Genomic DNA, 22,047 nt, shown 5'->3' on the forward strand with positions numbered 1-22,047 from the left:
ACAACACGCTGAAGAACTTTTGACAGGAAAGGTAAGTGGGAAATAGGCCGAAAATTGTTAAGATTGTCAGCATCAAGACCAGACTTTTTTAACATTGGGGTTACATAAGCAATTTTAAAAGTGAGCGGCACAGAGCCAGTGTCAAGGGATGAGTTTATTATTGTTGTAACAGTCGGGATTATGGCATGAAGGCAGGATTTAAGTAGTGTGGTGGGGATGGGGTCCAGTACACAAGTAGTCGGCCTCATCTTACAAAGCAGGTTATTAACAAACACACTGGTGACTGGTGAGAACTTAGAGAAGGAGCTGGATGAAGTGGGAAAACAGGGAGAGATATAAACAGTTGATGTATTTATGTTAGTTGAATTATTTAGATCTTTAATTTTGTTACGGAAAAAGTGGAGGAATTCCTCACAGACTTCAGTAGAAGAGGTAGTTGGGCCAGATAGATAGATAGATAGATAGATATGCGGGTTCAAGTAGTTTATTAACTACAGAGAACAAAACTCTTGGGTTATCGTGGCCACTTTCTATTATTCTGCCGTAATGGGTGTTCTTGGCAGAAGTTAGTGCTTCTCTGTAAGCTCTTTGGTGGTCAGAGAAAGCCTGGATGTGCACGGTGAGGCCAGTCTTACGTGACATTCTCCCAAGGCGTCGGCCAGCTGCTTTCATAGATCACAATTCTAAGTTATACCAAGGAGCTGAACGTTTAAAGGAAACCTCCTTATGTTTAAAAGGAGCTGTTTTATGTATTGGTGAATGAAGGGCTGAGTTATAGTGGTCAACAAGACTATCTAGTGTTGATGGAATAGGTGAAGACAGTAAAAGATCAGAAATGGATCCAGAAAGGATAGCGGGACAGATATTTTTAAGGTTTCTGTAAGAAATTTGTTGTTTACAGGTAAGAGGAGGGAAAGGCAGTGAAAAATACTGCTTTATGGTCAGAGAGTCCCAAATCAGTGCTGTAAATGTTGGCAACAGATAGTCCAAAAGTGCAGATCAGATCCAATATATGACCACCAGAGTGGGTGGGAAAATCAATATGTTGTGTCAAGTCAAAACAGTCCAGTAAGGATAGGAATTCATTCCTCAGTTTAGATGTGGGGGTGTCAGTATGGATGTTGAAATCACCAAGAAGGATAATTCTCTGAGAGTAAGAGCTTAGGTGGGTCAAAAGTTCAATCAGATCGGATAAGAAGGATGCATTGTATTTTGGGGGACGATGAAGAATGAGTGAGATATATACATGAATTAAGATTCTGTCTCCTTGGGTGGGGCAGGAGACGTTTTAATGAAACTTTGGGAAAACAGTTGTAAAGTTGCAATGATTGAAATCGCCCACAAAATGAAAGCCTTATCTGGATGTGCCATTTGTTGATTGCTAACAGCAGCATGCAGCTCTTTCATTGCAAGCTTATATCAACAGAGCAATGAATTTCCATTACAAGAGTCCACACACCAAGCATTGTTCATGTAAATGCGCAGATCTCCACCTTTGATCTTACTGGTGTTCTATATTGCTCTGTCTGCCCTTAAGACAGTGTGCTTCTCCAGCTCAACAGTGACGTCCAGGATACTGTTCTTTAACCACGTTTGTGAAAATCATGATGTTGCTCTCTGTAATACTCTGTAAGCTGTGAGGTGATCTACAGTTGTAGTTCATCTTGTTTGTTCGCCGGACACCAAATGTTGGTGAAAAAAATGCTCAGCAAAGGTAGATGGTGGGGTTTGTTGAAGCCTTGCCCAAATACCTCCACCCTTTGTTTACAATCTCGCCACCACCATTGGACTCTTTCTCTCTGCTGACCTGATTCACTAGTCTGCCGTGTTCGGACTATCTCAGGCGATTAATCCAGTGCTTCATTTTTACAAAGGGAGCCAATGTTCAAAAGCTTTAGTTGGCTATACATTGTATTTGCTTGACTTTATTGGGGAAAAATAAATCATAGCTATATAACTACTAATTCACAAAATTTATGGATATGCGGCATGTTGAGATGCACACGCGCAGCCACAATAGTCAACATGGCCTATTATAAACACTCTGTTATAAATAGATCCACAGATGTACACCTAGATTTAACTGGTTATGTTGACTTTGACTCTGATGAATTTGTGTGGGTTTGCGACTCATTCAGTGCTGTCTCTTTTCCAAATTGCTTTGTTGCAATTCACTTCCAAAGTCTGCAGTGGACTTTTAAAGATTGCTGCTCTGTTCAGGAAAAGTTCTGAAAATGAATGGATGGTATTCAACAAATGTAATGAAGCACATTAAGGTCTGTGGCTGTAAGCAGGTATTTTAAAATAAAATAATAGTGCTCTCTATTTTACGGGTGCAAAAGTGTTTTGCAGGATGTCGGTGGGGAGGCAAGCTGGCTGCTTGTTGCATGCTTGTCTCCTTTGGCATTCTGCAGGTTGTCAGGTGAAGCACCTGCACCCACAAAGAGTATGAAAAGGAGCCTGAGCATAGAGCTGGGAGAGAAGGACCAGAATCAGAGAATGGGGAGGAAGAAGAGAAAGGTGCAGTTGTCAGAAGGCAGAGTGGTCAGTGACCCTGCAGAGGAGTGAGTAAACGGTGCTCAAATTGGTGGATTTGTTCTTGGCTGAACAAAATTGAGGAGCAGGGAATGATTCATCATAGGGAACCCATATACACAGAGGAGTGGTGTGAGAGGGAAACTAACCTCCTGCAGATGCCAACAAAGGCAGCAGAATATGGGTGTCCAGCAACAAGCTTTAAGACAAATGCCGAAGGAGGCCATTGGAGCAAGAGCTGGAGAAAGGAACTGTAGCAGACCATAGAAGCTGGAGGAAACAAGGGTGAAAAGACATGCTGGACTCGCAGAAAGGTACACCCAGAATTGACAATGATGTTAAACTGCATTCGGCCCTGCAAGTGGTCCTACAACTTGCAGCCGTTTTTAATGTTTTAAAAAAAAAAAAAAAAAAAAAAAAAAACTTGCTGTAGCCACCCATAGGAAGGCTGCTCGCATTATGAACAGGATTAAGTCCCATACCATCCCTGGTAGAGTCAAAACCATTGAAGAGCCAATGGGATCAGGCTTGTTTGGAGTCAGAACTGCTGTGGTGCTGAAGCATCACTCGGGTCCCAATTTGAGGCGGCCCATCCGAGTAGGCTTGTAGAACGACTTCTCTTTGGCATGATGATCATCATCCTCTGCTGTGAAAGGAGCTACATAATCTCCACATTTCAGTGGCAGCACTTTCTGAGGCAGACCTGGGACTGGCCAGGTTTGTGTAGGGGTCTACACCTTTTATTGGTCTGGTTGCTCTGATGGCTGTCATACTTGGGGAGTAGCTGTTGCTGTGGCAGATCAGCTCCTTTCGATGGTGTCCGATGTCACTCCTTTCAACAAGCAGATTATGAGAGTCAGATTAAGGCACTTTCTGAGTGTCTTGTTTGTTGTCTTAGTGTGTGCTCTGACCGTAGTGAGTGATGTCTCGGTGAGGTAGACATTTTATTTGCAACTTCGGTGGTTGATGGGTGCCTGCGAGGTGACACTGCTCTGGTCATGGGTGACTTCAATGCGACCACTGGCACTGACAGAGCTGGCTATGAGGATTGTCTCGGTCCCCATGCATGTTCCTTGACTTTGCAAAAGGTCAGGTGCTGCGAATCTCTGAATCCTGGTTCCAGCGCCCAGAGCTGCATCGTTGGAGTTGGTACTCCAATACTGGTGGTGGGTTGAAGATGATCAATCACATCCTCGTGGGCAGACACTGCAGGCTGTTACGAAACTGCAGGCTCTACAAAAGTGCCCAGCTTGAGAATTCTGACCACAGACTTGTTGCTACTCTGAAGATCCAGCTTAGGTCAGGATCTCCCTGGATATCATCGAGAGGAGTCACAGTGCACGGCTTGATGGCAACTGAGGAGGATGGCTGCGAGGGCTCTGAAGACAGATAAAGAGGCATTTGTTAGAGGAATCTGTGAGCAAGTGACACACCATCTATGGTCTAGTGGCCCATGTCCTGCTTACAGAGGAATTGAAGCATTACGCACAATTGAATCTGTTCCTCTGAGAGTCGAAGTCTGACCAGCTGATGGAACAGTCCTTACCGATGACACTGCAGTTGTGATCTGCTGGTCTGGCTACTTTGAGAAGCTGTTTAAAGCTGATCCCCCGGCTAGGACGTTGGATATCTCTGGGTCCACGGTCCTTGAGGCTGATTCTCCAATTAGCTGTGAACCACCTATTCTCATTGAGATTGCACAGGTGGTGAACCAGCTGAGGGTAGGGAAGGCTGCGGGGGATCTGTGGTATCCAAGGTGAACTTCTCCAGACTGGTGGTAAGGCTGTCCTCCTGGCATTGCAATCAAATTTGGCTTCCTTTTAGGAAACTGCCATCATCCCAGCTGACTGGAAAATGGGATTTCTTGTCCCTATCTGGAAAGGGAAGAGTGATCCCCTGGATTGTGGCAACTTAAGAGGGATAGTGCTGCTCTCGGTGCCAGGTAAAGTCCTTGCTAGTGTCATCCTCAATAGGATCCGTGATCACTTACTCATCTACCAGCAACTGGAGCAGTCTGGTTTTACACCTAAGAAGTCTACCATCAACTGGATCCTGGTACTGAGAGTTCTCATGGTGTGCAAACGTGAATATTGGCAGAGTTTCTTTGCAGCCTTTGTCGATTTATTTTTTAATTTTTTTTAAGCGTTCGATAAAAGCTTCTCTGTCATAAAATACTTCCTACATTGGTTCTCATATTCTGAGTGAGTGAAGCACAATTCTGTTGTTAATATATTGGCGATAACTTGCATTTGTTGGGGCACAAAGCAAGGAATATAAAGAAGTACTGCAGGATTTTATTTCTATTGCGGACCAAGCCTGTGTATGTTCATCTACGTTTTTGTGTCCGTGTACAGGTTTTTATAGTTTGTATATTTGCTGCCCAGTAATAAAATTGAAAGCTAAGTAGAGCCTTGCCACCCTCTGCTTTAGGTCTTTGTAGGGTCGCTGTTCCTGCAGAGACCTCTGAAAATGTATTTGTATTAAAAAAATGATTTTGTTTTGATATTAATTCTGAACAGTTCTCGTCTGCTAAAAAAAGTGGGTTAAGATTCCATCTGCGAGATGGGTATGTGGGGCATAATGATTTTAGCTCCAAGATCAGAAGGGCATGGTCGGAAATAACAATAGCGTTGTACTTACAAGATTTAATCGTAGGCAAGAAATTGTTATCTACAAAGAAATAATCAATTCTTGAGTAGCAATGATGCACTGGTGAGTAGAAGGAATATGCTCTTGAGTTTGGGTTTAGAAATCTCCAGGGGTCTGATAGGTTGTGATCAGTTACAAACTGTATAATTATCTTTGCAGTGTTAGATGTCCTCACCCCTGTGACAGGAGACCTATCTAGGTCAGGATTTAAAACACAATTAAAGTCCCCATCCATTATAATTTTATGAGTATTCACATTGGGAATGGATGCAAATACATTTTGGATGAAGTCCCTATCATCCATATTTATACATAAACATTTATCAAAATCACTTTACAGTTAAATAAATTACCCATGACAATCACATATCTCCCTTCAGGATCAGATACTACATCTGATGCTACAAATGAGACTGTTGTATGTATAAGAATTCCCACACCTCTAGTTTTCTTTGTAAAGATGGAATGGAATATTTGGCCAGTCCAGTCTTTTTGCATCTGGAACTGATCCTTACTTAAGTGGGTCTCCTGTAAAAATATTATTTTAGCGTTTAGACCTGTTAGATGAGAGAATAATTTCTTTTTCTTTAATTCATACCAACTGTGGACCACTGCAGACTGGAAGAAGGTCTTATGGACTAATGAATCCAAATTTGAAATCTTGGGTTCGTCATGCAGGGCGTTTGTACACCGTCAAGTTGATGAAAGGATAGTTCCTCAGTGTGTGGCACCAGCTGTCAAACATGGAGGAGGGAGCATGATGGTCTGGGGTTCTTTTGCTGGAGGCAGAGTTGGTGACTTGCACAGAGTGACTGGCATTCTGAATCAAAAGCGGTACCACACAACATGTTATATGGCTGTTATATCAGTTAAAGGTGGCTACTTTGATTGGAATTTGGAATACAATTGTGTACACTTCATGATTCCTTGACCTTTTTTTATTTGTTCTATGCCTTAATTTCATGAAACATTAAGACCTTAAACTGCATACATTTCCATAAAAAATGAAAAAATTGAGGTGTTCTAATACTTTTGACTGGTAGTGTAATCTTTCCAGCGTGTCCTGCATCTGCCCAGAGGTTTCCTACCATTTGGACATGCCTGAAACACTTCCCCAGGGAGGCATCCTAGTTAGATGCCTGAACAAGCAGCTCTACTTTGAGCTTCTTCGAAATGTCAACACTCCCCACTCTCTCTCTAAGGCTGAGCCCAGACACCCTGTGAAGGAAACTCATTACTGCCGCTTGTGTCCCTGATCTAGTTCTTTAAATCGCTACCCAATTCTTGTGACCATACATTAGGGTAGGAATGTAGATTGAGCAGTATATCTAGAGCTGTGCCTTTTGACTCAACTCTGTCTTCACCTTGATTGACCGGTACAACGTCCACAAGACTGTGGATACTGGTCCGATCTGCCGGTTGATCTCCCACTCCCTTCTTCCCTCATTCATAAACAAGACCCTGAGATACATAACCTCCTTCACTTGAGTCGTCACCTCATCTGCCAACCCGGAGAGGGCAATCCATCCTTTTCTAGCGGAGAACCATGACCTCAGACTTGAAGGTGCTAATCCATAATGGCATAATTTAAGAGGATTAGAAGATGCTGGGTATATTGGGAGAAGGATGCTAAGGATAGAGTTGCTACGCAAGAGGAAAAGAGGAAGGTCTAGGAGAAGATTTATGGATGTAGTGAGAGAGGACATGTAGGTGAGAGGTGTGACAGAACAAGATGACGAGGACAGGAAGAGATGGAAACAGATGATCTGCTGTGACGACCCCTAACAGGAGCAGCCGAAAAGAAGAAGAAGAAGAAGAAAAGATCATCTGTCTCAGCTACTTTGGTGACAGATTTTAAAAAATGTGTCTGGGCAGTCCAAAGTAACAACAGACCTCCTGAGACAAAATAAGAGGAAATAATAATCAACGCAATTCCATCATTATTAGGATTTGCTTGAGCACCCAATTGCTAATTATTAAAGGAGCAGAATTTTTATCATCATACACAATAAAAGGACACAAGTATGGGTACAGTTTCTTAGTGAAGTTTGCAATGAAAGTGTAGAGGTGACATCTTAATTCCAAATTGTAAAACGAGAGCTGACCTTCATCGTAATCCAGATACACTCCCACCTTCTGCGGTGATTCAGGCCTTTAACATTCCATCTCAGAAAGTTAACTGTCTCGTCATGGAAACATTGATTCTGAATTTTTGATGTCACTTTGTAGTCTTAACTGAAAGTGAGACAGCTTTGACCTTAAATTCCAGTTTTCCCAGGAGTTATTGCCATGAAGCCTATTGTTACACTGCCACTTATATCTAATCTATCCTTTTAATCCTTATAATAACTTTCTCTCTTTCTCTTTAATTCTTTGGTTAGGGATGCTAGAACAGCTTTATTTTTCTAATCTTATTCAGACTCACAAGCGTAATCCCAAAGTGCTATTTGATACTATTCGCAATATTATTTCTCCATCTCAATCTATTACTCAGGTTTTTTCTAATAGTGATTGTAATAATTTTCTTAGATTTTTTATTGTCAAGGTTAATGTTGTTCGGGCTAATATTGTTCCAGCTGTCTTACCTAGTGATCTCATTCACTCTGGTTCTGAGTCTTTTGTGTTCTCAGAAGTTTCACTTTCGGATCTTTCTGACTTGCTCAGGAAGATGAAACCTTCAACATGTCCTACTGACCTGTTGCCAACATCATCAATGTTAAAATCTTTGAGTTGTGTAGGTCCGTGCCTTTTAAATATCATAAATTGCTGCTTGAGATCTGGTGTGGTTCCATTGTATTTTAAACATGCTGTAATTCAACCATTGTTGAAAAAATCTAATTCTGATCCCTCTATTTTGAGTAATTACAGGCCAATTTCAAAACTACCTTTTATTGCCAAAGTTTTGGAAAAGATGGTTGAACAGCAACTTTGTGCCTTCTTAGAAAAGCAGCGGTCCTTTGATTCTTTTCAATCTGGTTTTCGGAGGCGACATTCTGCAGAAACAGCTCTTCTTAAAGTTTTTAATGATCTTTTAATTGCTGCTGATGCAGGCAGGTGCCCTATGCTTGTGCTGTTTGATCTTACCGCAGCTTTTGATACGGTGGACCATTGGATCTTAATTAATAGATTAGAGCTGTTAGGTGTGTCTGGCTCTGCTTTGGACTGGTTCTCCTATTATTTGTCAAATAGGAGTTTTTCAGTAGGTGTGGCTGGCTTTTCATCCGATTCTGCTCCTTTGACATCTGGAGTGCCACAGGGCTCGGTTCTTGGACCTATACTTTTCTCTCTATATATTCTTCCCCTATCACAGATTCTTAACTCTTTTAAGGACATCTCGTATCATCTATATGCAGGTGATATACAGCTTTATTTTTCATTTAAGCGTAACCAAATTAATACTTTGGTCACATTGGTTGATTGTCTGTCTCAGGTTAATGACTGGCTTAGTAGTAATTATCTACAGTTGAATTCAAGAAAAACTGAGGTACTAATTGTTGCTCCTCCTGTTCTTCATTCTGAGATCAATTTAAAATTATCTTCTGTCTCTTCTGTTATTAAGTCAAGTCTATGTAACCTTGGGGTTATTTTTGACCAGTCCCTGACACTTGATGAATATGTAAGGTCAGTCAGCCATTCGTGTTTCTTTCATTTAAGAAATCTCTCAAAACTAAGAAATGTTGTTTCAAAATCAGAATTGGAGATGCTTGTTCATTCTGTTATTTCTTCACGGCTTGATTACTGTAATGCAGTAATGTAATTAAATTAAATTAAATACTGTAATGTAGTGTGAATTTCCCATTGGGATTAATAAAGTATCTATCTATCTATCTATCTATGCTCTGTTTACAGGTTTGAGCAAGTCCTCTGTCACGCCTTCAGTTAGTTCAAAATGCAGCTGCCAGACTCAGAACTCGTGCCAGCCGGAGTGATCATATCTCCCCCATTTTGCACACATTGCACTGGCTCCCAGTGTTTTATAGAATTCATTTTAAAATTTTGGTACTTACTTTCAGAGCTTTGCATGGACAAGCTCCTGAGTACCTAACCTGCCTGCTCCAACACCATACAGCTTGCTGGACTTTAAGATCTGGGCAACAGGGCCTTCTCGTTGTCCCACGCACTCAGCTAAAAACCCGTGGGGATCGTGCCTTTCAGTCTGTGGCACCAAGACTATGGAATAGCCTGCCTGGTGGTTTGCGTGGAGTCGAGTCTCTTAATTCTTTTAAAAAACAACGAAAAACATTTCTTTTTAAACAAGCTTTTAATCAGTGCTGAATAGTCCTAGTTTGTTTATTCATTGTTTTTAATGGTTTTGTTAATGTTTTGCTTTTAACTGTTGTATTTATACTGTATTTGCTGTTCAGCGCTCTGTGACCTTTTGTTTGTGAAGGGCGCTATATAAATAAATAAATAAACTAACTAAACTAACTAACTCCCATTCCCCCCTCTCTCCCATTTTGCCTCCCCACTTGAGGCTTGCCCCATTCCACAAAGTCCCAGTCCTCTGACATACCTAGAGACAAAGCACGTCCAAAACAAAACAAGCCCTCCAGCAGCCATGTATGAGGATTAAAATTGAGATATCTATTGCCAATACAGTCCAAATACTATAAGCATAAATATAGTCTTTAACAATCTTGAAATAGTAAGATAGTGAACCCAGGAGATGGTGTTAAAAGTGGCCCTGGATAAGAATAGTAAGCCCTAATACAATAATAACAATCACAATAAATCAAGGGTATGATGTTAAACAGTCTACTTTTATAAAAAAAAAAATAAAAAAAATTTAAAGTTACTAATTTTATTTCACACATACATACATATATGCGTATGATTGTAATTAAAACATAAACAGAAAGTGGCCGAGAGGAGAAAAGGATGTATAATTATGGTACCAGTGTCATTGCAAGCAGATCAGACAGGCGGTAAGATTTTTGCCATGCCATGACAGGGTGCGACTAACGATGGTATTTCAGAAGAGTGTCGGGCTCAGTTTCTTAGTTCTTTTTCTGCTTCCTCCATAGTGGTAAAGATATATAATGCTTGTCTTGAATATCCACTTTCAGTTTGGCAGGATACAAGAGGCTGTTTCTGATCTTGGCTTTCCGTAAGCGCTGTTTAATGTTGTAAAAAGCGGCTCGTTTAGCAGCTGTTGATGGTGAGAAATCAGGGAAGATACAAATATGGTTATTTTCAAATATAGTCCGTTTCTGTCGGAGAAGTGACATTACATTAAATTTAGATTGTAATTTCTCAAAGTGCATGACAAAAGTCCTAGGTGTTTGTTCCCCGTATGTGATAAGCTGCTGCTATCTCAGTGTTTGATTTAAAGTCCTCTCCAGTTATTTTTGAGAATAGTTCAGCTACGAATTTCACTGGGTTTGGACTTTCACAATTCTCAGGTAGACCTTCGATTCTAATATTATTCCTTCTGCATCCATCTTCCAGAGCAGCAAGTCTGTCTCCGAGTTTTTTGCATTCGGAATTCGCAGCTGTTGCTTTTCCATCAGTTGTGGATGCCAGATGTTCAGCTGTTTCAGATCGAGCCATGAATGATTACTTAACGTCTTCCAGCTGATCGCCAAGTGCTCTCAGTTTTTCCTCAACCTTAGACGCACTTTCCTGAAAGTGTTCCTCAGTTTTTTCCAGCATACCTGTAAAGGCTGCCTCAAAACGATTATATACACGTTTCTCCAAGTCTTTATTATCCTGCCGCAGCTTCTTGTTTGTCTTGAGAGCATACCATTTATACCTTTATTGAGCTCATTTATGTAATGAGCAGTGGCCATGGCCATTGTAGTGATCATTACCTTCAGTTCATACAGAACGTTTTGGCCTTCGTGCTCCGCAGGTGAAGTGGCAAGCCCTATTACAGCCAATGCTTCCAGCTCGCGAGAAGTAGGTGAAGCGTGGACTGCAGGGCCATTTCCAGTTTCAAATGATCTTCTGGAATCAACAAGCTATTGTGACCTACATCACTTGCACATTCGCTCCCATTTTCGCTCTCAACTGGAGACGATGCAGTGGAACGGGGTCCTGGGAAGTCTGTGCTTTTGCCTGCCTGTTCCAGGTCAGTCTCTGAAAGGCCATACCTTGGACTTGGACTTGATGACTGTCTGGGCTTGGATGTAGCTTTATATTTTGTTTCTTTCTGAGCCCCTTTCTTGCCGCTCATGTTTATATATGTTTGCATATACTGTAATAGGAACTGCTCAGTTGGGGTAAATACAGGATACCTCGGGATAATAAGAAATAATAACACCGCTGCTAACAGAGCTCCGCTTCAGATGTCCATCTCCTGTAATGGATAAGACTTGAGTGAGGAGTCTGAGTGCCTGGGCTTATGATTGTCCTGATAAAAACCAGGATTCAGGCCTTTAATAACCTCTCAGGCACAGCCATCAGCAGTGTGTCTGTCTGCAGAGAGAGTGTCGACCTTGTCGAGAGGTTTACTTACCTCGGCAGTGACATTCATGTCTCTGGTGACTCTTCCTATGAAATCAGATGGATTGGATGAGCATGGGGGGTCATGAGGTTGCTAGGTTATAAGACATGAACGCTATCCAGTGACCTGAGATGAAGACTGGACTTCTTCAGTACTGTGTCTCTACGGAGAATCCTTGGGTACCGCTGGTTTGACTTTGTGTCGATTGAGCAGTTGCTCATGGAGTCCCAAATGAGGCACATTACCTGCATTGCTAGGGAGCGTCAGTTACGGTACTTACGGCCATGTGGCGTGAGGACTGTTTGAGAACAAGTATGGCAGGTGAAGGGTACAAATTGTTTATCACAAGTGAAGAGCTCGGAACAAAATACAAATGAGTTACACTTCCTAGGTGATAAAAACTTAAAAGCTAAAATGAGTCAGAATGGTCAGAAATTCACCAAACAGTCGTCTAACACTTGCATCAAGGGAATCGTCAGTTTGAATGAAGGTAGGTACCTCATTTCATCAGGTATGAGTTACTATACATATGAAATGAGTATGGTATGGAGCTTAGTGCACCAGACACTATTCAGCAGCTGACCTGAGTGGTTGAGAATGAGCGTGAGACCTCATAAGTATCTCCATATGTATAGGTGCTGAACCTTTGACTATGCTATAGGCAAGCATCAAGGATTTGAACTTAATGCATGTCGCTACAGGGAACCAATGAAGTGATCTAATGAGATGACATGTGCCTGCCTCAGCTGGTTAAACACCAGATGTGCATTTTGGATCCTCTTCAGTGGCTTGGTGACACATGTCAGTAGTTCTGCCAGCAGATAGCTGCCAATGTCCAGACATAAGTTGTTCTTCATACTCTACCAGATATGATGGTCTGATCTTGTGGATGAGTGAATCTGCAAGACCAAGAGACTCATAGCAATGTGGTCTTTGAAGAACAGCTGGTCATCGATCGCCACCCCCAAAGTTGCATATAGACAAGGAGGATGTTAACAATTATGAGCTGAGCTGAACAGAAATGGGGTGCTAAATAGGAGGATGAGCTGAGATAACAAGAAGCTCAGTCTATGTCAGGTTGACCTGCAGATGGTGTTCCTTTCTCCAAGGTTGAAACACCAGTAAAGTATACCGAAATTCTAGCTGATACTGTCCTCTGAAGAGAAAGACGGTTACAGCTGCGTTATCTTAAGCATAGTACTAAGAGAAACCATGGATGATAGATAGGGCCCAGGGTTTTTTTGGGGGTTTAAGGCCCAGAAGTATGTACAGTTGCTTTGTGATAAAACTCATTGTATTATGCACTGTACAAATTTGTTGTAGCCTCCTTAGCGTTAGATGGCTGTAAAAGTGCTGTCAGTGTTGAAATTCTTTGGAGAAATTGTCTGAGTGTAGATGTTCACTAATTATGAAGATTTTGATGAGAATACCTATCCAGCACCCAAAATTAAGAAAATCTGGGGGATAAACCAGGTGATTGTAGTAAAATTTCGGAGTGTTTACATTTCGGACCACAATGTCAGACATCAGTGAAAGTTTCATGGCTTATAAGGACAGACTATTGTGGATACAGTACATCGTGTCAAAAAGAGCAAGATTTGGCATAAAGCTTTAGGAGCTTTGTGAATCTAAAATGGAATACGTTTTGAATTTGGTTCTGTACACAGGGAAAGGGACAAAGTTTGATCCAAAATAAAATCAGTACAGCGTTGCTGCATCGTCAGTGCTGACTTTGATAGATACTCTGCTGGATCTAGGGTACTCTGTCACCATGGATAATTTTATACTTCACCAGAGCTATTTGACATCTTGCTGCAAGGAAAGACTGACGCATATGGAACAGTGTGTCCTAACTGCTGTGGCACACCTGAAAACCTTTGCACAGCTAAATTACAGCAAGGTGCAGTAGTAATTTGGCAAAAGGGAAATGTGCTTGTCCTGAAATGGAAGGACAAGAAAGACTGTCTTCTTAGCACTGTTCATAATGCAGGTACAGTCTCTGTTCAGGCAAAAGGCAACAAGCAGGTTACAAAGCCTTGTGCTGTGGTTGACTGTAATAGTATGATGGGCAGCGTAGATCGTGTGGATCATAAAAAGAAATACTACAAAAAGAGATTTCCATCATCTGGTGTCCGTGCATTTGGAATGCATTCATGTCATACAAACAAAAAGCTGGTTAAACTGTAAATCATGCAAACTTTACAAGCCAGTTTGTAGAACAAATCATTGCTGCACATCCACCATCCACACTACCGCTAAAGAGACGTGGTCGACCCAGCACATCACAGATCAATCCAGAGTATCTTATTGGTAGACATTTTATTGATTATATAAACTCCAACAGAAAACAAACAGAATACAACTCGTACCTGAGCGGTGTGCTGTTCAAAAAAGGACAAATCTGGAAAGAAAATCCAAAAAGAAACACACGATTATTGTTCTGTGACGTTGGATTGTGTCTTTCACCGAGCTTTAAAATTTACCATACAAAGTACTCATTGTGAGATTATATACTGTTTTGGCATCATTTGTAGTATTATTATTACTACTGTTATTATTATTTGTGGTGTTATTGTTTATTTCATATTATTATTTTTATTCATCATTGCTGTTTATTATTTGTATCATTATTATACTTTTGAAATTTAATAAAAAATGTAATTTTTCATGCCCAAAAAAAGCAACGCTTTTTACATTTTTTTGCAATAAAATGCAATGCCATTTAGTTTTAGTATTGATCATATCAAATTAACCTATCTTCTAGGTATAAATACAGTTAGGTCCATAAATATTTGGACAGAGACAAGTTTTTTTTTTTAATTTTGGTTCTGTACATTACCACAATGAATTTTAAATGAAACAACTTGGATGCAGTTAAAGTGCAGACTTTCAGCTTTAATTCAGTGGGGTGAACAAAACGATTGCATAAAAATGTGAGGCAACTAAAGCGTTTTTTTAACACAATCCCTTCATTTCAGGGGCTCAAAAGTAATTGGGAAAATTAAATAACTGGAAATAAAATGTTCATCTCTAATACTTGGTTGGAAACCCTTTGCTGGCAATGACAGCCTGAAGTCTTGAACTCATGGACATCACCAGATGCTGGGTTTCCACCTTTTTAATGCTCTGCCAGGCCTTTACTGGAGCGGTTTTCAGTTGCTGTTTGTTTGTGGGCCTTTCTGTTCGAAGTTTAGTCTTCAACAAGTGAAATGCCTGTTCAATTGGGTTAAGATCAGGTGACTGACTTGGCCATTCAAGAATTTTCCACTTCTTTGCTTTAATAAGCTCCTGTGTTGCTTTGGCTGTATGTTTTGGGTCATTGTCCATCTGTATCATGAAACGCCGCCCAATCAATTTGATTGCATTTAGCTGGATTTGAGCAGACAGTATGTCTCTGAACACCTCAGAATTCATTCGGCTGCTTCTGTCCTGTGTCGCATCATCAATAAACACTAGTGTCCCAGTGCCACTGGCAGCCATGCACACCCAAGCCATCACACTGCCTCCACCGTGTTTTACAGATGATGTGGTATGCTTTGGATAATGAGCTGTTCCACGCCTTCTCCATACTTGCCATCATTCTGGTAGAGGTTGATCTTGGTTTCATCTGTCCAAAGAATGTTTTTCCAGAACTGTGCTGGCTTTTTTTTAGATGTTCTTTAGCAAAGTCCAATATAGCCTTTCTATTCTTGAGGCTTATGAGTGGATTGCACCTTGCAGTGCACCCTCTGTATTTACTTTCATGCAGTCTTCTCTTTATGGTAGACTTGGATATCGATACGCCTACCCCCTGGAGAGTGTTGTTCACTTGGTTGGCTGTTGTGAAGGGGTTTCTCTTCACCATGGAAATGATTCTGCGATCATCCACCACTGTTGTCTTCCGTGGACGTTCAGGTCTTTTTGCGTTGCTGAGTTCACCAGTGCTTGCTTTCTTTCTCGGGATGTACCAAACTGTAGATTTTGCCACTCGTAATATTGTAGCAATTTCTCGGATGGGTTTTTTCTGTTTTCGCAGCTTAAGGATGGCTTCTTTCACCTGCATGGAGAGCTCCTTTGACCGCATGTTGTCTGTTCACAGCAAAATCTTCCACATGCAAGCACCACACCTCAAATCAACTCCAGGCCTTTTATCTGCTTAATTGATAATGACATAATGACGGACTTGTCCACACCTGCCCATGAGTCAATTTGTCCAATTACTTTTGAGCCCCTGAAATGAAGGGATTGTGTTAAAAAATGCTTTAGTTGCCTCACATTTTTATGCAATCGTTTTGTTCACCCCACTGAATTAAAGCTGAAAGTCTGCACTTCAACTGCATCTGAGTTGTTTCATTTAAAATTCATTGTGGTAATGTACAGAACCAAAATTAGAAAAAAGTTGTCTCTGTCCAAATATTTATGGACCTAACTGTATATCATGATTATTTAAAAAAAAAAAAAAAAAAAAAAAAAAAAGTAAATAGGAAAGACCTAGTTTTATCACATGTACGTTTTGTTCAATTCTGCAGCTTGCATTCTCCTCTTTTCAAAACAGTGACCTTTTTGTGTGTTTTTTTTTTTTTGTTTACCCTCCAGAACAAATGGATGTCAAAGAATAGCGTTCCAAACAAAAATGCTCAGAATGAAGAGCAGGGGAGGAAAAAAATACAGTTGAAGACCACACAATACACAAGGAGTTGGTGCTGAAGAGTGTTACAGCTTCATTTTATTCCCAGACTCTTACTGATCCTTTGTGGTATGCAGCAAATGTTTGAGTAGAACTAAACGAATTGTAGGGGCACAAAAGATGAGCATTAAAACTCTTAGACTGGGCAGTCGACTGTGAACTCTGTGTGACTTTCTCTTGTCCACAATTGCTCATTTAGGGCTTCCTGGCAACCTTTAATGATCACACAGTCACATGACACCAACATGCATGTATATTTATAGTAACTGCTCAGTCCATGGGAGCTTTGTATTGTTAGTCGTTGCTACATTTGGTCGTCTACTTTCTTAGCTTCTATCATTGTTAATTATTGTACCTTTGCCATTAATTAATGACACTGCCTTTTAAACATAAGCATGTTTGCAAGTTTGTATCTGACATTCACTTAAGTTCAGTAGGAACAAATCCAGTTTTGTGCTTTTCCATCTCTTCAAGCAGTCCTAAGTCTTCCACCCTTAACATACAGGCAAGCGTAGCCTGAAAAGAAGGTCAAGTGGGGTTGTGGAGCCTGCAGATCAATGATTTCATAAGATTCAACTGCGAGCAGAAAAGGTCATCTTGACTACTTGTGCCATCTCTGCTTTTTTTTAATCTTGCTAAATTTTAATAGTTTTTATAATTATTCCTCCACTTTCAATGGACATATCAAGTAAGTCTGTCGTGTAATGTTAACTGTGTGGTTATGAAATCTTTTTGGTGTAATATAATGTTGCTGCATGCATTTTGATAAACAAGTCTGAATAAAATATGAACTTGTTTTGAAATAGAAATTCCTGCTTGTGCAAAATCAGTTTTTGCTACCGGCGTATTCACTTGTTTTGGGAAAAATGTTATTTTATTCAAATTACAAAGATGGAGGGGGCAGAAATTTTCTGAATTATTTATATATTTAAATAAAAAAAACCTTGATATAAAACAAACAGTAATTGCCCTTTATGTCACATTCAAAATATACTCATTGAGGTGCAATACAATTCCTGGAAATATTCCCTGTACTCATTTCTGGAGCCTCTTGTGGATTTCATCCATGGTAGCAAATAGTCTTCTTTCAGTCTGTTTTAATTTCTGGAACAAAATGTCAGTGGGGAGCGAAAGTGGAGGGTGTGAAGCAACAACTGCATTGTTTTTGGTCAAAAACTTTCAATGGCAATGCATACACCACAAGTCCAGATGTTTTTTCCTGATGTTTTCCTGTAGTCCACGGGTGTCTAACTCCGGTCCTGGAGGGCCGCAGTGGCTGGAGGTTTTCATTGTAACCATCTTCTTAATTAGTGACCAGTTTTTCCTACTAATTAACTTATTTTGCCTTAGTTTTAATTACCTTGACTCAGCCAAACAATAATGAGACACAAAACACGCCACACACATGACCAGCTCACCTGTGCCCATCACACAATATCTGAATATAAAGAAAAGTGACGGTCTGAGGAAGGTCGATGTCTCAAGTCACCAAAACATTTTGATGGTGTTCTTAGAAAGACCTGAAAATCAGCAGTTTTGGAAATGTCTGCCATGGCAGAATGAGAGCAGCAACAGGCCACAGAATTAAATAACGAGTTTAATTAACAGCAAGAATCGGCTTCTCATTAAGAAACTGGTTGGAGTGAAATTGGTTGGCATTTGACACTCCCATTTAGCTGGTCATTTGTCAGCTTGTTTCACGTGTCATTTCTGTTTGGCAGTCATTTAATAAAGAAAAGAATCGATTTAGAGGACTGAATGTTAAAAACAAGGGCTATTATAATTAAGAGAAAAGGAGTTAATTAGCAGTGAAACTGATTAGGAAAAGAGTTTGACACACCTGCCGTAGACACCTCAGCACTTTAATATAATGTCAGTGATTTAACAATCTGTACATGGGGATCAAACTCTTAAGTCCTTCAGTGTCAAAAAATGTGATTATCATTATCCCTTGAAAATCTGCCTTGGTGGCTTAGAGGAAAAAAAATCTCTGCAGGAACTTGCATAATCTATACATATAAAAGGCAAAGCCCTCACTGACTCATCACTAATTCTCCAACTTTCCATATAGGTGGGAAGCAGAAATTTCGCATGCTCATTCCTTGCAGTGTACTTACAAAAGTTAAGTATGTTTCATGTCCAATTGCAACACCTAAGGGGGGAAAACGGGTGTACCCTCTAAACTGTATGTATAGATAGGGGAAACCCCTCCTCACTATTTCTCTGACTTCCAGTATACGACAGAAGTCCAAATTTCCCATGCTCATCCTTTACACTGTAGTTACAAACGTTAAGTATGTTTCATTTTGCACCGTGCCCCGTAACGAACCTTCGAAAATAACGTCTTCTTTTTGGCTGTTCTCCCCATTATGCCGTAAGGAACTTTCGGAACTGACCTCACCTTTTGGCGGTTTCATTCCTTATTTCCGTTAACATACGATTTATTTCACGGCAGAGACGCACGAGGGCCGCCCCCGGTCCCCCTTCCTTTTTCCGCACAGCTGCAGTTTGCACACCTACCACGTGGTTGGCTCCCTGCTTATATACATTAACGACATCCCGCGCTCATGTGCCTCCTCACTCGTTTCCTTACTTTCCTCAGCTGTCTGTCGTACTCACTGCTCCCTTCTTCTTTACTCCACTGCTTCAAGCCTGTTATTGTTGGCCTTGCTTCACGTCTTCCTGCTGGTGACTCCTGACTTTTCGTTTACTCTACCGCTTCAAGGCTGACATTGTTGGGTTTTCTTACTTCCTCATGTCTCCCTCCTTGTGACTGTTGCCTTTTTCTTTAACTCCACCGCTTCAAGGCTGTCATTGTTGGACTTACTTACTTGCTCACATACGTCTTCCTAGTACTGACCTCTGCTTTTCATTCCCTGCTCCACCGCTTCTCGCCTTCCTTCATACTTTCTCTTTACAATCATCAAATTCACTCTCAATACTAAAATAAGCCTATGACAATTACATTGACAATCACGTTACGTTATTTTTAAAATGTTTCCTTTTCTTTTTCATAACTTCTTTAACACACTACATCTTAGCTGTGAAGCGTGGAAATTTTGCTAGTTGTAGAATAAATGGCAGAAATACCCCCTTTATCAACTCTGCATGATATCTCTGGAACTCATCAAGTGAAATACTGCTGTAATAAAACAAAACAAGTTCTGTTTTTCAGAACACTCAACCCTGTTGCACACCAAATCTGCTTGTTATGTCTTTCACAAAGCCACTCCAATAAAATGGGTTGGTCTTGTGTAGCTAACGTTGTCATCCTTGTATACTGTGTCACGTGAGGTTAGCCCTTGAGACTGAGGATCAACCAAGTCGCACAGGGCCAGGTGTGGAGAATAGAGTGGTGGTGTGCCAATGAAAATGTTCCTTTTAACCTTGTCAATACTAGTTTGGACCTTTTTAAATTCACTAATGCTAGAGAATCGTCATGCTTCTATTGTTTCTATAGTTGCTTCTGTACCTGATGTATCCCACATTTTACTCCCAACTATGAAATACTTTTTATTCAAACTTAATTTGAATTTATTAGACTGTGATTCTCAGTAGAAGACATGATACCATGATGCTGCATTTCAGGAGTCAACATTCTGAGCAAACAGCATTTACAAGACCACCTTGCTCATGTTTAACAGTTCATGAGGAATTGACTCGGCTGTCCCATAACTCTATAGTATCTGCTATCTCTCACACTGTCTGTCACTCTTCTATTCTCCATCACAATTTGTTCCACTTTGATATAGTGAGTGATGCAATCTGTGACATGTGCATTTTGAAATAAATGTATACAGAGTGCTCAGACTCCAGATGGGCATTGGTGCACCTCATGAGCGTTAATGGGGAGGTCATCGAGCCCCCCATTTACATACAAACGTGTGTGGCAGCCAGTTTCCTCATTAGTGCTCCAGAGTCTGTCATTGAAGGAAAAGAGCAGCCTGAGCAGCAGATAGACATGGAGTAGAGAGCAATCGAAGGTTAAACAGAAAACAAAAGTGAAAGGTAAAGGAAAATGGCAGGGATGGAAGAGAACCAGTGCAATAGTGGAAAGAAGGGAGGTGGTTGAGGAAGTGTGCCCCACAGAGGAGTATGTGGCCAACACTTCAGGGGTCTCCTTGGTGCACTCCAAGTGGCTTCGGCTTGTGGGAGCGAGAAGTAAGGCTTAGCGCTGTTCCTCGTTGACATCGAAGGGGGACCCGAGCCTGAATTGAAGGATGACTGCACCAGTTGATCGAAGTGACCTCATGTTGAGGAGACCATAAAGGTAAAGTGAAGATGTTTGTTTTACAGGGAAGCATTTAGGCCTTGCAGTTGTTTTTAATGGATTAGTAGATTCTGCCTAGGATTTCTTTGTTTTTATTGTGACTTTTAACATCTGCATGAATGCTTGTTTTTGTGGATTATTTATTCATAAGGAAAGAAGCACTGCATTTTCATTTAGAATACTGTTTTAATAAAAGCATTTTTGCACTTTTATACCTACTCTTGCTATTAGGTGTCCTCATTTGCACTGGCTCATCTTAGTTCAGAACAATCGACGGACCCGCGTTCAAGAAGTAAGGGGGCTGAAGCGATCCTAGACTGTCACAGTAACATTGACTCCAAATGTCAGTTTAAGAAGAGCTGTTTATTTCAACAAAGAATAACCTGCTGAAAACTTCACAGAGAAGGATCGTTTTCTCTTGAAAATGCAAAGTGCTTAGTGGAAAAACAATCTGCTGTGAAACTTGGACTTAAATTGTTTCACAACCGCCAAAATGTGTGTTTTTTGTCACATTTTCAACACCTCTGGAACCTTTTATCCATATGTAGAAGCATGGCAAATTTTTTTCTAAGGCAGTGTTGAAAAGGAGTTTATTCATAGCAGATATGTGCAAATACTCATCTGGGTACGTAGCCGGTAAGAATGAATGCTGCAGTCTCTCCATGACGATCATAGCTTGAGTTTGCTTTTGGGGCTGGAGAAAGTGAGTACAGATGGTGTTACCTCTGACCCTCAATGAGTGGGAGGAAGCAGAGCACATGCAGTCGACAAGATGGTTAAGAACACGTGGAGCTGCATACAAGCAACCATGGAAGCGGTGGCAGAATTCGAGGGTGGGTGAGGAAGGAAATCAGTTTCTGCCATAGAATCCTGGAATAACTCTTAGGCGTGGATACTAATGAATATCACTCCCTAACAGCTTTAAAAATCCTGAAGCTTGTTTTGGTGAGTTTCATATCTCACAATAAGAAAAACTGTATTTGAAATGAAACCCCACTGTTTTGCACAACAAGCTGAAGTGTACGTATGAAATGCAGGAAAAGAGACATTTACAGGCCCAAATGCTTCTTTGCATGATTTAGGGCCACTGATCCTAATAAATACTAAGCAGTTCCTTATGGTCATGATCATCCAATGGTGAAACCTTTCTTTCCTGATAGTAGTGGAATCATTTTATGACAGCATTGCCTAATGTGTTGTAAATCACGTAACCTGGCCATCCCAGTCATCTTTTTTTCTATTCAGCTGTGCAATTTTGTAGAGCAAGATTTGTAGAGTGGTATGCAAGAAAGGGTTCTTCAACATCACTATCAAAATGCAAAATAATGAGATTTCTTTATACTAGTACACCAAGACCTGGACAAAAGGACTCTGGTCATGAAATGCCTTGGTGGGATGTAAAGTTTTATTGCCTGGGTCGTTTCCTGGTAATTTTATGAAGCTGGATTTTCAAGTTGGTCAATCGGCCAGATCAAAATGTAC

General features: G+C 40.7%; 1 protein-coding gene across 1 annotated transcript in view; it reads left to right on the forward strand.

The window, feature by feature from the left end:
• Nucleotides 1–17,191, forward strand: part of LOC127526026 (uncharacterized) — a 94,748-nt gene extending 77,557 nt beyond the window's left edge. Inside the window, exon 9 of the mRNA XM_051919919.1 lies at nt 16,205–17,191. Coding sequence (XP_051775879.1) covers nt 16,205–16,315 — 111 coding nt within the window. The 3' untranslated portion in view covers nt 16,316–17,191. The remainder of the gene's footprint in view (nt 1–16,204) is intronic.
• The last annotated feature ends 4,856 nt before the right edge of the window (nt 17,192–22,047 follow it).

Source organism: Erpetoichthys calabaricus, chromosome 16 (assembly GCF_900747795.2).
Source record: "Erpetoichthys calabaricus chromosome 16, fErpCal1.3, whole genome shotgun sequence".
Classification (NCBI taxonomy): domain Eukaryota; kingdom Metazoa; phylum Chordata; class Cladistia; order Polypteriformes; family Polypteridae; genus Erpetoichthys; species Erpetoichthys calabaricus.